Source organism: Lotus japonicus, chromosome 5 (genome assembly GCF_012489685.1).
Source record: "Lotus japonicus ecotype B-129 chromosome 5, LjGifu_v1.2".
Classification (NCBI taxonomy): Eukaryota; Viridiplantae; Streptophyta; class Magnoliopsida; order Fabales; family Fabaceae; genus Lotus; species Lotus japonicus.
In genome coordinates this window covers 1,987,690-2,003,067 of record NC_080045.1, presented here as the reverse complement: position 1 = coordinate 2,003,067, position 15,378 = coordinate 1,987,690, and the positions used below count along the sequence as shown (strand labels likewise).

At 35.0% G+C, this 15,378-nt stretch overlaps 2 protein-coding genes across 3 annotated transcripts; both read left to right on the top strand.

Annotated features, from left to right (window-relative positions):
- Positions 1-1,780: 1,780 nt before the first annotated feature.
- On the top strand, positions 1,781-2,694 carry LOC130717380 (RGG repeats nuclear RNA binding protein A-like). The gene is made up of 3 exons (XM_057567593.1): positions 1,781-1,903; positions 2,282-2,437; positions 2,538-2,694. The coding sequence occupies exons 1-3, from the start codon at positions 1,781-1,783 to the stop codon at positions 2,685-2,687; spliced, it is 429 nt and encodes a 142-aa protein (XP_057423576.1). The 3' UTR covers positions 2,688-2,694.
- A 49-nt stretch (positions 2,695-2,743) lies between these two features.
- Positions 2,744-4,987, top strand: LOC130718413 (uncharacterized). Of its 2 annotated transcripts, XR_009012620.1 has the most exons (3): positions 3,001-3,075; positions 3,192-3,479; positions 3,579-4,984. XR_009012620.1 is itself a non-coding variant. In XM_057568997.1 (2 exons), exons 1-2 carry the CDS (start codon positions 2,881-2,883, stop codon positions 3,447-3,449), a joined length of 453 nt encoding a protein of 150 aa, XP_057424980.1. In that variant the 5' UTR covers positions 2,744-2,880; the 3' UTR covers positions 3,450-4,987. The 2 variants fall into 2 exon arrangements, 1 of the variants encoding a protein (XP_057424980.1); XM_057568997.1 differs by having other exon boundaries at positions 2,744-3,075; positions 3,192-4,987.
- Positions 4,988-15,378: the final 10,391 nt, after the last annotated feature.

Below are 15,378 nucleotides of genomic sequence, written 5' to 3'. Positions count from 1 at the left end.
CATGATAATTGTAAGATGTGTTTTGTTGCTCATTTTCAGCTGATCATGTTCAGGCTTGTTTTGACTTTAGAGAGCTTCTTAACCGTTGAAGCTAGGTGTCAGATAAGATATTCCTTCTTTTGACATATAGACACACTCCACAGCTTTTTGATGACGTGACAGTTTGATACTTTGATTATGAACATTGTACTCTTGTCAGACTCACAAAGTCACGTGTGACTCCAAGTATAGTTTTTTGCTTCAGTTGCTTTATTGGAAAATTTGTGAAGAAGATCCTCTCCTTGATCTTGGCTAGGTTTTGATGAAGACAACAATACCAATAAAGAAGAAAAATGTTGAAGACCGTGAAAATTGGAAATCACAAGGAATGAAGTTTTTATAGATAAGGTATTTTCCTTCAATAGTTAATGCTTGAGTTTAATATCACTCAAGACTCATTAAAAATTAAATAATTAAGGGTTAAGTGTTTTTCAAATTAAAAGTGTTTTAAAATAAAGTTACAAGATTTTATTTAGGGGAAATAAAAATCAGGGTATATTCATAAAATTAAGTTCACTAAATGTATACCGGCTATCATGCTTCAGATTGGATTAAATTAGTAACTTTTAAACTACACAAGCCTTTATATTGGTTTTAAACCAAGACTTCATACATTTATTTAATTTTTAGAACGAGTTTTAATTAGAGTTTAATTTATATGCATTGCTGGTGTAAAATTTTTTGACAGTGTCAATCAATCAGATTTCAAGGATGTGAGAAAATATGTTTTTTTAAACTGTTTCAATTAGGCTTCAAAGCTATGAAACACAGATTCTGACACAGACACCGAACACGACACGACACCGGTACCGTGACACGGCTAAAATTTAAAAAGTAAGACACATGGACACAATATATATATGAGATGTATCTTATGAGAAAGGTAATCTTATGTGAGAAAATGAGAATAAATCACGATTGTTAAATCTAACCATCAAGGGTTAAGATTAAAAGAATCCCTTGGTATCTATCTATCTATCTATCTATCTATCTATCTATCTATCTATCTATCTATCTATCTATCTATAAACTCTATAAAGGAAGAGTTTTAGCAGCCTTAGGGGTAAATCTGTCAATCAACAAATAAATTTAAAGGCAATGAAGCTTGACCATGGATATTTTGGTAAAAGTCCCTTTTATTTCACTTAGATTGAATCTCAGCCATTGATTCACATTAAGTTATTATTTACGGATCAAATCTTGGCCATCCAAATCCTCCAGCAATCTCCTTCTTTAAAAAGAATCATTGACTCTCTAAAATCCCTAACCGTGCGTTTCTATTTTGGAGCCGCTTCGTCTCTAGCGTTTATTCTTCCTTGCTGTTACTCTCAAAGTCTCTAAAATAAAGTTCTCGCTGAATCACGCTTCAGCCCGCTTCAGCCCTTCCCCATGTTCGTCGAGCTTGCTCTTGCTGCCAACGGAGAAGCAGTGAACAACGACGGCTTGAAGGAGAAACCCAATCGACCACATTCATAACAGATCGCGAGTTGGATTCTCCTTTTTCATCTGTTTTCATTCTTCTAGGGCTTTTAATCGCGTGCACGGCTTAACATTATTTTCTTCTTGGCAGAATTGCGGTTTCACCTCAGATTCTTTGTTTTTTTTTTCTCTGTTCTGAATCTGTCACCTTCCCCTCTAGACTATGAAAATATGTTCGACCCAGTTTAATTTGAACGAAAGGGGGTTCAGATTGATTTTAATCATGTTAGGTTTTGCAGGTTTGGAATTTTTAATTTCTGTCATGGGGAAGAGTTTTTTGAAGAATTTGGGTGATGAGAAGCCTGCAACCGAGGAAAAAGAGGCAGCATATGGAAACAAGGAAAGCCCTGTTAATGAAAGTGAAGAAAAGGAGCCTGAGGACAAGGTTAATAATCTTAAAGATTTCTCCATTGATCTTGATTTTGCTTCTTTTGAATTTTATGCCTTTCATTATCTAGAGACTAACAGGAGAGTTGTGTCTTTTGATTGAATGATAAATCATTCAAGTTCAGTTTGGGTCATAAGTTCATCTTATGAATTGCATGGGATTCTTTACGAGAAAGAAACTCTTGCTCAGCATTGTTTTCTTGATTATGAAATGATGTTTTCATTCAGTGTTGGTTTACCTTTTGAAAGTGTTAGAGACTTGATCTGCATGTATTATTTTTTGCTCATATAGTTTCTGAATTAAGTGTTACATGTTGAATTTATATTCTATTGGCTTTTGTTTGTCCTTCTCTAAATGCAATCTAAACTGTGATAGGAGATGACACTGGAAGAATATGAGAAGGTGCTGGAAGAGAAAAGAAAAGTCCTGCAAGCACTCAAGACTGAAGTGAGAAAGGTGGATGCAAAGGAGTTTGAATCCATGCAGCCACTTTCCCACAAGAAAGACAATGATGAGATCTTTGCTAAATTGGTAAGAATTTTCTCCCTTTCACCATTCTAACTTTTAGTTTATATTATATTAGTGAACTGATGCCTATAAATATGTCTTTACACCTTTAATTTCTGTCCAGGGATCTGACAAGGATAAGCGCAGAGATGCTATTGAGAAGGAGAAATCAAAGAAGGTAGGATTTTTTAGGCTTTGGTTCATAATTGGTTATTATATTAAGCTTCATGACGAGCCAGTCTCCTTGATTATGGCGATTACCTACCTTCAATAATTGTGTTTTGAAAGCTTATGAGTTGATTATAGTCTAACTTTTGATAACCTGTTGAACAACAATTGATTTAATTGAAAACACCAATTTTGGGTTTTAAAATCTTTTAGTATGTTGTAGATGTCATAATTATTGATATTATGGGTTAAAATGAAGTGATAATTTTTTTGACCAAGTTGTTAAAAGAGACATTAAAATGAAGGTAAGCAACACAACAATGAAAATGACTCCCTTGCCAAGAATTGCGACAGGATCAATGAGCAAGTTGATTCTCCACCTCTGGTGGCTTCTCTGTCTTCGATACCAGCATGGATTCAGGGTGAAGAGGAGCACATCGGTGTATCCAGCAAGTCGTCCTTTTCCTCCTCTGATTCTCACCATCGATGGAAACGTATGAGATCCAAACTTCACTTCTCCATTTTCTCCCATTAACAACCACTTCTTGAAATCACCATTTGATTCCCCTTTTTTTTCTTAATTACAATTTTCCTGTTTTGGGTATTTCAGGATTTTGGGTATTTCATCTGTCATCTAAAAGCAATGAGGGCGAGTGAAGCAGCAAGCACCATTGAATGCCGAGTGGTGAACCCTTTGAATGAGTGTCACGGTTTTGATGCTGCTCCTTTTTCCATGTTCCGCGTTCCTAACCTCGATTATGTGGTGCTTTTTTGGTGTTCAACACCGCAGCACATTGATTATGGTGGTGAATCACCCCCCATGAGGTCAATGTTAGTAGGTTTTGGTTGCTCAAAAGTTCCTTCTTAATGATAGTGTTTTTTTCTCTGCAATTTTAGGGTGAGTCTAATTCTTCCACTACATTTTGTTCAACATTTTTTCTCCTTTCGTTTCATTTTGTATTATGCATTGAGTGAAATTATGTTATTATTGATGAAGGTTTGATCTCTCAAGTTCTGAAATTATGTTTTGCTACTGATGTTGTGGGTCTCTCTTGAGGTCCTATTTTCATGTGAGTATGTCTTCCATTGTTTGTTTTATGCCAAAATAATTTACTAAACATATGACTTTGCCTATTGTAGCAGATAATGTTTGCCTGAATATATCACGCCATGGTTCAGCAAAATTTTATTTTATATATTCAATCTCCAATACTCAGGACTAGGCTCCTCCACCTTCCTCCTTGCTTGCAAAATCTGGCGGTGCCAAGAAGAAGGTTTGCGTTTCTCTCTTTTTTTTGGTTTCGTTTCTTTTTCTCCCCTTAATGTAATATCTCTTGATGGGAGTAATCGGTTGGATTTTTTTTATTATCCATGATGGGTGTCAGAGCTCACATAAAAAATTTGATACCAATCATTTTCTACAAAGAATAAATTTTTGTTATGATTTATGCAATATGAAAGATGGGGTGTGTGGTATAAAGGTCATATATTTGTGCTAACCATAGGTGGAGCAAGGGATCGAAAAAGGATCAAGCCAGCTATGACAAGCTTTTCACTGAAGCACCCAAATACAAACTCCTCACTCCTTCCATTCTCTCTGAAGTCTGATTGTTTAAGGATGTCTCTTTTTCTCCCTGTCTTTTAGTTAGTTCTGATATATATTATTCATGTTGATGAGGAATCATGTGTTGGTGTTGTTTTGGTGCATGTTCTGTGTTATGGTCACATTTGATCTCATTTCGTACTTGACGCTGAGACAGGTGGAGTTGTCGGAGTAAGACCAAACAATGGTGGATGAATGTTTAATGGCAAGATTTCGCTTGACAAAAAGGTTTGCTTTCTGTTTCTTTGATTTACATCTTTGTGCCTTTAGGTAATGCCATCTGCTTCTATATTTATTTTTCTATTATCTCATTAAAAAAACCTATTTTTCCTTACTATTGTTTTATACATGTTCCGCTCCTCTGCTGCGTGTAATGAACACAAGTGGAGATGATCAGGAAGTGGGGGTCCTGGAGTTTATCAGGTAAACTTCTTTATTAACTACTTTATCCATCTCTTATGGTCAAGAATCTTGGTCCACTGATTGCGCTCCAAAAACATGCTTTTCTGACACTTTTGTGAGGAGGCTGGGTTTGTGGATGTTGCCCATGTTCCTAAGCTTTCAATGCTGGAAATATTTCATGGACTGCAGGTACATCCAACTTCACAAAGCTGTAAAGTGTACCAAGATATAGAAAAACTATAAATTGTATCAAGTTTTCATGTTTTCTCAACTTTCTTTCTTTTGTGGGCTTAGGATTTCCAACCACTAAAGCTATCAGTTGTAATCAGGTTGATTATATATTTAGCAGAATTATCATGGTAGCACATGTATGTAATATTTAGCAGTTTCATCACGATTTTTTTCCTTATATATAAAATTCATTTTTTCGTTTTATCCTTAAAATATATTTTAATAAATATAATAAAAACAACACATATTTTAAAAAATTTACGCGATAAATTAAAATAAAAATCCTCCGTGTATCGCACGGGTCAAAGCATGTATGTCTTATGTTGTCTTCACACTTTAGACTATATTTTATGTGATCTTGCTAAGAGTTTTAGTTTTGTAGCATGTTGTGTCATCAGTTTATTTTTAATGAAGATAGGTTACTACTGCTTTATGTCCGGGTCCTTGGTTAAAAGAAGTGGCCAAAATTGTCATTTGGTCCAACTGCAATCAAAGCACTATTTAGAAGCACAAAATCATGGTTATTATAACAATCTTAGCCCTCTTAACTCAATCTTTGTTTTCGGTCTTTTGTTCATGTAAAAGTTAAATCTTATATTGAAAATTCTATTAAAGAGGAAAATTAAATACATGCTAATCCAATTAATGTGAGAATTTGAAAAATTGGTATTATGGTAAAAAAAATAGTAAATTTTAAACATATATCTCCCTTTTGATAAAGAGTAAATTCATCGAAACAATATCACATGCTCATTCATGGCCATAATGCCAATTTAAGAAATTATCTTCCTTTTACTTCAAAAAAAAAGAAAGAAATTATCTTCCTTAATTAATGGAAAAAACCCTTTGCACTATAACTATTTCTATTCCATGTGGTTAATTTCTGTGCATGAAAAAAATTAGTGGTTAATATCAGTTAGGAACTTCATAGAAAATGATTTTTTTTTTAAACATCCAATGAACATAGTTTTAACATAAATTTGATATCAATGCAAAATAATTTTTAATTTTGGTTTTATTATTTAAAAACCACACAACACGTTCATGCTCATAATGACGATACAAAAAAATATCTTTCTTAACAATAAATTAAAGGAAAAAAATCTTTGCACTACAATTATTTTAGTTACATGTGAGATATGTGTTTATTGAAAATTTTAGTGGTAAATATGTAATTAATATCAGTTAGGAATTCCAAAAGACATGATTAATTAGTTAGAATTTATAAAATATATTAATCCTAAAAAATGAAAGTTTATTGTTTTAAAATTAAATTTATATTGTTGAATTCCGAATTAAAAAAAGGTGTAGTATTTCTAAATGTTAAAATAAAAAGCATAAAGCGAAAAATGAAAAATAAAAAATAAAAAGGAATTACGAAGGCAAGGTTCTTTAAGTAATTGGTCTTTATGGTTATTTTTTAGTTTTGTCCATTTTTAAGTTTATATAATTTCAAATAAAAAGGAATGTTTTTTTTGAATTCAAGAATAAAAAGGAAAGTTAAATACACTTTAATGTGAGAATTTGAAAGATTGATATTATGGTATAAAGAAATCTTTCGCAGTGTCGAATACGATTTTTTACAGGAAATGTGCAACGATACACTTTCAATTTTATTCACAATGTAATTATTCCAATTGAAAAAAAAAACATTCCATGGCTATTTTTAGCACATGACTTTAACTCCATGGAATAGATTATTTAATAGATATCGAAAAAACTATCAATCGAGCATTTAAAAAAATAAGTACAAAAAAGAAAAATAAAATAGCTACTCAAAAAAACAAGGCTTAATTGCACTTTTGGTCTCTCAACTATTGCCTTCCTGCGAAAATCGTCCCCAAACTTCAAAATTAGCAAAAAATGTCCTCCAACTATACATGTTGTTGCACTTTTGGTCTGCCGTTTGCCTTCCATGAGAAAACTAACGTGATAAACTGATGCGGCTCCCTCACGCGTGTCTCACGTGACTTTCTTCATAGCGCTTGATGACTGGACAAGTCACATGCTTCTCATGTGACTATTTTAAGGGTTCCATGGTGAAGAAGACGATGGAGGAGGGAGATGACCGTTGGAGCAAAAACATACAAATTTATGATTTTATATATCCAAAATAGATTTAGTTCTTTTAATCCCTAAAATATCTTTTAAAAGAACTCATAGACTTAAAAGAAATACACACAAAAAACAAAATGAATATCCCCGCCGTGCAAGCACGGGTAACAAAACAATTTTTTTCCTCTATAAGAAACTAAATTAAATAGTGCAACATTAAAGACAAAACCTAAGAATACATAAAATGGTTGTGCTTCTACAAAATAAAAACAAACAAATTCTCGACCGAAAAAATTTATAAATTTGTGTTTTCTTATATTCAAAATTATTTGTCCTTTTAATTCGTAAACTATTTTTTATTGTCTCCGAATGTTAGCTCAAGTGGTAAGAGTTAGATGACATAAGAGTTGGGGAAATGAAGGGTGAAGGATCTAGCGTTCGAACCCCGAGGATTGACTAATTTACTAACATTTTTGACAACTAACATTTTCCTATCAATTCTTTTTAATAAACATAACACAAATTTAAATTTTTTTGTACAATAAACAAAAATTAAAATCCCCCGTGCATCACACGTGTAAAAGTACTAGTTTTTTTTAAAGCCCATGTCATAAAGCTTAGGAAATTGCTTTGATGTTTTCTTTGTAAAATGCTAATTGTTAACAAAAAGAGCTAATCTATCTATTGATTTTCACTCCTTTATTGATCATCATCATTGACAATGCCTTTAACTCTGATTCTTCAAGTGATAAATTGACAATTTTTTTAATGCTTCACCCTTAAAAATTATATGTTAGATCTTATTATTTTAATAAAATAAGTTTATTTTTAAAATAACTATTCCACACGTGTATAACAATAAAGGAACATTAACAAGAGTGTAATATCTATTTTTTTCAAGTTAATATAATAAATAGTAGTATTCATTCATAATTTGATAAATTTATATTAACAAATTGTATAATTGCTATTTCATGTATCGCATTAGTATAATTCTGATTTTACACTATTAATGACTTTAGATAAAATAAATTGTTAATTAATCCATTAAATTAAATAAATTCAAGACCTTGAAGTTAGTTTATAATGAAATGGTTATTATTTTCGTATATGTTAAATTGTATACATATCGTTAATCTTGATGTATCTCAATGACATAAAAAATATTTAAATTGATGTATATTTTTTTAGATATTATGATGTGATAGCAAATTTTTATCAAACGGTGGACTATAAGATCCAATTATCCGATAACAAGTTATTGAAGAGTGTAACATATTACTAGTGTAAGATGTAGATGTAAGCTGATCTCATGTGTGTGTGAATAAGATACATCAAAGTTAAATAGATACATTTAATTCCAACAAGATAGGTTTAGATATCCACCAAATTCAAAATGTATCAGTGCCAAGTGAGATTATTGAGAATCAGAATAATGTACTATAATTCTCGGCTTAGAAATGACGAGTACAAAGAGAAAAGAGAAGGAAAACACATTTATAACAAGCCATAAACATTTATTAATTATTTGTAAACACACAAGAAATAATTAAGTATTCAATTGTGTGTTTAGAATGACCAATACAAGGAGCTAAAAAAACACATATAGAAAAACTCGTAACAACATCAATGCCTTATTTCATTATGATACGATCGAGGAAATATTCATTGCTTGTAGTATAGGAGCGAGACTATGCTCATAACCTGCCTGGGTCGGATGGGCAGAATCCCAAAAAAAGTGGTTAGTAGGATCTTGGCAAGAGCCACTAATGAGATTGCATAGCCCTCCAGAAAAAATTGACCCACAACACCCGGTTGCCACGTTTACAAACCCTGAAAATTATCATAAAAATAAAATTTTAGTCAGTAATTTAATTTCTTAGTTAATTTTCAATTAGTCAGCTCGATCGAGCGCTAATATTTTAAAAAGTACCATAGCACTGAAAATGAAAATTACCTGCACTAGAAGGATTTTGTATAAGATTAAGCATAGGATTATAGACATCAATGAACCTAATGTCGAAATCAGGATGCTTAGTTTTCAAAGAAGAAACCTCTGCTTCTAACTTGGTATTGAATGTTTGTGCTTGATCATTGAGATACTGTTGACAAAACAATATACCCGCTAGAGCTCTAGGTCCGGGCAAGCATCCCAACGGCAATGTGCTTAGAACCCACACATGTCGTGCTCCGTGACTGTATAGATCCTGATCAAGTTGTGATTAACAATTAACATCAATTATCAAATTAAGGATAATTAAATTGGAATGTATAATTTCATTAATTCAATGACACCACTACTGACTAACATCGAGGAAATTTGAAGCCCATCCAACTATCATATCGGCATAGATAGGGAATAATATTAAGCTCCTTGCTATGTTCAAAGTGTGGGTAAGGGCAATGTCATTGTTCCCTGATGAAAACAAATACAAGCCATTGGATACGATGGAAGCTGCTTTTTGTTGTCCAACCGCGGCATTCAGACTTTGTATGTACTCTTCAAAATTTTTCATTTGCGCCGATAACGTTAAAACAAACTGATAAACACAACAAACAAATGTGAGATGATGTAGCAAAGAGGGACCCAAAAAGAATAAGTAAGGAGCCACAAATTTAACACCTTAATTAAAAATAACAGTAACTAATTGAATTAGATAATATAAATTTTTAGGGAGAATATAACAGTTGAATGTCATTCTATTAAAAAAAAAATGAACTGCTACGTATTTACCTGCATTTGAGCTGTAAGATCATCATTCCCTGAGCCACCTGAAGCAAAGCTTACACCAGTGCTAAGTTCATCAACCCCTAAATCGCCAGATAAATATGCTGGCACCAATTGTTTGATTCCTAGATGTGACGCTGCATAGAATATACACATATTCAAATTAATAACAATCGCAATAGATAGTTATTTGTTTTTGGCATCATGAACAAAAGGAGAATAAGTCGAGTGAAAACGAAAAAAAATATCAAAAATTGCATATACAATTGAATGTGTATATAGATACCTATAATATCTGTGGGAATTTTCCCATTGCAGAATCTTCCTGTAGGTTCTTGATTTGGCAGGTCTCTTCCATAGGGAGCATAATTGCACTTAACAAGTGAAAAAAGGTGGTTGTTATTTCCTGTATCAAGAATTGAGTCTCCAAATGCAAACAATGCCGGATATGTTGCATCAGCAGTTGCTACATCAAGAACTCTATTAGCAAAACAAACCAAAACAATAGTCACTAACATTCTCTTCAGTGGATTCATTTCTACTTCGGTGCTGATTTTCTTGCAAGGTAGTTGAAATATTTATAGGCAATAGTTTTTTTCCCATGCAATTGTTTAAGTCAACTAATTAAAAAAAAGATATTAGGAAATACACGATAGAGAATTGGCTAGAGATAATTCATTTGATTTTGTTTGACTCAAATCCTCAGGAGCAGTTACACCATATCAGACAAATATAGACAACTAAATATATTTTTTAAGTAGCTATTCACTTTTTAGTTAAAATAATATGAATCATTTAAAATCAAGATTCTGTAAAAAAGGCTTACGAGAATTGGCAGGAGAGTGTCCATTTTTTTCAACTCACTATTATTAAGCTTTAAATTGTCTTACCAATTTAATATTGGGTCCCAAATATTTGGATTTTATTTCCGGACTTGCTGAATTGCATCTCGTTGCCAATACGAATCCACCTCCCGTGTACCCATCACTAACTCCACAATGTTAGCACAATCAGAGAAACATAACACTTTCCGGAATCCTAAATCCCACACATGACAGAAGCTTGCGCACAGAGCTTGTATTTCTCTTGTAAACGTGTCTCCACCACAGCCCCAGGATGCCGCAAAACCCGTGATCCACCTCCCATCCTTGTCGCGTAGCACTCCCCCTCTGCCAATGACGTTTAGGGCTGGAATCATACTACCATATGTACATAACTCAACCGTTCCCTCCTCCCTCACTTCATGCTCTTGTGTCGTGGCCTTCTTCACATAGTTCATCCTTCCCCATCTAAGAAACTCTGTAACAACAATTTGAATATTCCTCAACACCACCTCAAACGGCCATGGGTGCGGCTCAAATGCCACATTATTTCGCCAAACCCACAGGTTCCACATGATAGCGCAAGAGAGGGAATAATCTTCATGCTGTAAGTGCGCTACAAGCCACTCGCGAAAGCTCAGCGTGCTTGGAATCCTTGGCAACAAAGCTCGAAAATAGCCCCAAACTTGCACTGCATTAGCACAGTGCCTCAATATGTGCTCCGCGTCCTCAACCTGGGTTCCACATCTAGTGCACGACGCCGACGTCGCGAGATGACAGTGGTGTCGCCGCTGGTTGGTGGAAAGAGCCTCCCTGGCGGCCAACCAAAGGAAGAAGCAGACCTTCTCCAGAGCTTTACACTTCCAGATTAGATTATACTCAGTCAGTAAGTTGTACGCTGAAGACGTCGAATAGCACCCATCATTCTCACCCTTCCACAATATCTGGTATGGGCCTCTAGTTGAAGCGGAAATGCCACCATACCAATCTCCGTCTTGATTTCATCAGCTAGTTGCGTGTAGAGACTATCAAAGCACCACTGACCACCTCGCCGCAAATTGAGATATGTACGAATGGAACCCATGTCGCTAGATGCCCGTCCCCAGCCAATTACTATATGTCGCAACCAGGATTGCGACGAGACGACGCTAAAATATTTAGAAAATCAGAAGAGTCGCCACCAATGTTTTTAAAGTGGGAAAACATTAGAAAACTCATAAACTTATGATCTTCGCAATCAGAGTTGGATCCGGGAGTCAATTACGCGTAGGGAAGGTACTAGCACCCTACGACGTCTGTTTATAAACAATTACCTCTAATTAATTGTGTAAACTTTATTAGCTTTTAAATATTTATTTCACCCTAAGAGGATTATGTATATTTATTATGAAATTTAATTAAGAAAATAAAATGAGTTATTTACAAATTTGGCCTGACAAGCCTTTGATGCTTGCACCTACGTATCCCCCCTTGTGCAATGGGGTCTTCAAGGCCATGTAGTTCTTAAGGTTTAAATAGATTTTTAATTTGGGGTGCCTGACGGGAATCGTCTCCCGGCCTACGTATTCTCTTTAGAGAGACATCAAGGCAACGTAGTTCTGAGGGAAAGCTTGAAAAAGCTTGATTTGAAAGGATGTGAGAAAGCTTGAAGAAGCTTGACAACGAAAGGCTTGAAGAAGCCTGAGCTTGACCATGAATGCTTGAAGAAGCTTGATTATGGAAGGACTAGAGAAAGCTTGAAGAAGCTTGATTACAAAAGGCTTGAAGAAGCCTGAACTTGATTTTGAGAGGCTTAAAGAAGGTGGGGGATTTGATCTTGAGAAGCTTGAAGAAGCCGGTGTGAATTTTCTTTAAACAAAGTGTATTTTTAGATTTTAATGATAATGATAAAGGGAATACCTTAATATTTTATTGGGTTTCACTTTATTATGAATTTGTGTATTTTATAAATTTCGGGGATTCTTACTATTTTGTTCTTTTGGGTAACTAACCAATACAATATTTGACCAAGTTACCATTTATATTGCTTCAATTAAATAACTAATTAATTGCATGATTTGAGAAGATTGAATAGAAAAAAAAAAAAAAAAACCTAGTCTAAATGGAAGAGGGCAGCCTCGCTGCACATCTTCATTTTTAATTAATTATTATTTTATTATTCCTTTAATTATATATAATCTTAATTAATTGATAAAATAAAATTAAAATAAAATTAGAAAACCAGGCCTAAAGAGAAAACAACAATGTTGCATCAGTGAGGAACAAGGAAAAGGAGAAAAAGAATAGAGAGGGGTCGGGGAAGGAAGAGACGAGCACTAGCGGCGCCGTTCGCGACGGCGGACGGGTGCACTGCAGAGGACCCTAAACCAGCGGTGGTGGTAGTGCCATCTTAGAGCATCTTCAATGGTAGGAACTTATTTTGGGACTTAACTCACTTTTTGTTGGCCCAGATTACCATATAGGATTTAAGACACTCATAAGGTCTCAATGCATATTTCACTCTAGTGGTTGAAATCTTATTTTACTTTTGACTGAACCTACGGTACCCAATATATTTATATTATTTATTTTCTTCTCTATTTTTCACTTTGGTTATCGTATTGAAGGAGAGAAAAAAAATATTATTTTATTTAAGATCCCAGATTTGAGAGTACCGGATCTTAGCTTTTGCTAAGATCTCTTGCCATGTAGGACAACTCCAATGGTGGGATCTAATAAGATCCGAATCTTATTTTAAGATCTCAAAATAAGGATTCCATTGGAGATGCTCTTAGAGAGATAGTGAATGAATTGTATAGATTTTAATCAAGATATGAATCAAAACAGTGGATCCAAATTTTATATATAGGAAGAAATAAGCAAGAGTTAGAGACTATTACAGGAGAAGGCAACACGATTTAGAGCAAGTGCCCAGGTGAAGAATAAGAATTTTAACTTTTTATTTCAGTAAGAAATGATCATTTAATAATTTTGAGAATACTTACGTTGGTATAATTTTCTTCCATGGATCATTATGTTATAAGGTATTCATCTATATGTTTCATCACGTCACACATCAAGATAGTAATAACAATATGCATCATAGCATAGGATTCACATAATTAAAACGAATAAATAAGAAGAATGGAGAAGAGTATAGCTTACTTGAGTGGCAATGAATTAAAAATTAAACCTTATGCATTTAGCCTTTATTAAATCTTTCTCCCCTTCTCTACTTTCTTCCATCGTATCTTCTTCTTTCTTTTCTTTGTCTTCATAACAAAAATGGTAGAAAGGAGCTTTTTACAAGTGTGGGTTTTGAGGTTTATGGAAAGTGATGGATGACTTTTATGAATTCAGTGATGGAAATCGGGTGAAATTGACGGCATTTGATAGAATAGGTTTTTAGTTGGAAAATGAATGGTGAAAGGGGTGGCTTTAATATCTATAGTTATTCTCTCTCAATTATGAACCTGATCTCACCACAAAGTCCCCTCTTTATTTAGGGCCCGTTTGGTGTGACGTATAGTATAAGGCCTGATAGTATAAGGCCTGATAGTATTAGGCCTGATAGTATAAGCCCTGATAATTTTCTTATACTATACAGCGTTTGGACATACACTGTATAATTTACCATATCGTTTAAATTAATGCAATTTTATGTTTAATGAAGTATTGAATAATGATATAAAATAAAAATCAAATATGGAGGTGATTATAACGGTGGTGGCGGTGGTGATGGAAGTAGTGGTAGGTTGGTGGTGGTGGTGGCAATGGTGGTAGGTTGGTGTTGGTGGCGGTGGTGGTGACAGTGGAGATAGGTTGGTGGTGGTGGTGGCAGCGATGGTGGTTGTGGTGGTGGTGATGATAGGGTGGTGGTGGTGGTGGTAAGGCGGTGGCGGCTACAGTGGAGGGTGGAGGCAATGGTGGTGGTGGTGGCGGCGATAGGGTGGTGGTTGTGGTGTCGGTGGTGGCAATAGAGTGGTGGCGACAATTATGGTGGTGGTGGCGATAGGGTGGTGGTTGTGGTGGCGGTAGGGCGGTGGCGGTGGCGGCAACATCGGTGGTGGCGGTGGTGGCAGCGATGGTGGTTGTGGTGTTGGCGACGATAGAGTGTGGTGGTGGTAGTAAGGCGGTGGCGGCTTAGTAGGGTGGTGGTGACGGTGGAGGGTGGAGGCAATGGTGGTGGTGGTGGTGGTGGCGATAGGGTGGTGGTTGTGGTGTCGGTGGTGGCGGCGATTATGGTGGTGGTGGCGATAGGGTTGTGGTGGCGGCGATTATGGTGGTGGTGGCGGTAGGGCGGCGGTGGTGGTGGTGGCAACACCAGTGGTGACGGTAGGGCGGTGGTGGCGGCGGCGGCGGTGATCGGATGGTGGTGGTGGTGGTGGTGGTGCCAATGGTGGTGTAAGTTGGCAGCAATAGAGGGTGGTGGTGATGGTGACTTATACGTCGCAACCTTATCATGTCTTATCCATCACTCACATGATGGATTAAATAATACGTCATTTTAACGTATAAGGGGACTTTGATGGATAAGCTTATACAATACAATGTCATCACCAAACAATGGATAAACTCATAATGTATTGTATAAGCTTATACTATCATGCCTAATACGGCGTGCCAAACGAGCCCTTATAGTTGTATGTCTAGGGTTCCTTGCTCACCACTCTTAAAATATTCTTGCGAATCATTCCTCACCATTCTTGGGGAGGAAGAAATGCTCATATAGAATAACCTAATTTATTTTGGTATTTATTATTTATTTTCGTATTTATTATATAATAATTATTCATGATTCTGAAAATTTTAATTAAGTATTATTATTATAATTTTGAGCACTTTTTTTTTTACACTTTATGTTATATAAGTTATATTAAATTATTTTTATTAAATATAGGACAAAATTAAGTGTTCACACTATACCATAATGAAAAGTTTCCGTCACCCAATCGATCCCCAAAACCGTGCGCTACTG

What these genes read in the sequence shown, in the direction of transcription:
- LOC130717380 (XM_057567593.1), top strand. Translation starts at nt 1,781, where the DNA reads ATGGGGAAGAGTTTTTTGAAGAATTTGGGTGATGAGAAGCCTGCAACC. An exon ending in AAAAGGAGCCTGAGGACAAG is followed by an intron (nt 1,904 to 2,281) that starts GTTAATAATCTT and finishes AAACTGTGATAG; the next exon opens with GAGATGACACTGGAAGAATA. An exon ending in ATGAGATCTTTGCTAAATTG is followed by an intron (nt 2,438 to 2,537) that starts GTAAGAATTTTC and finishes ATTTCTGTCCAG; the next exon opens with GGATCTGACAAGGATAAGCG.
- LOC130718413 (XM_057568997.1), top strand. Translation starts at nt 2,881, where the DNA reads ATGAAGGTAAGCAACACAACAATGAAAATGACTCCCTTGCCAAGAATT. An exon ending in TTCTCACCATCGATGGAAAC is followed by an intron (nt 3,076 to 3,191) that starts GTATGAGATCCA and finishes TGGGTATTTCAG; the next exon opens with GATTTTGGGTATTTCATCTG.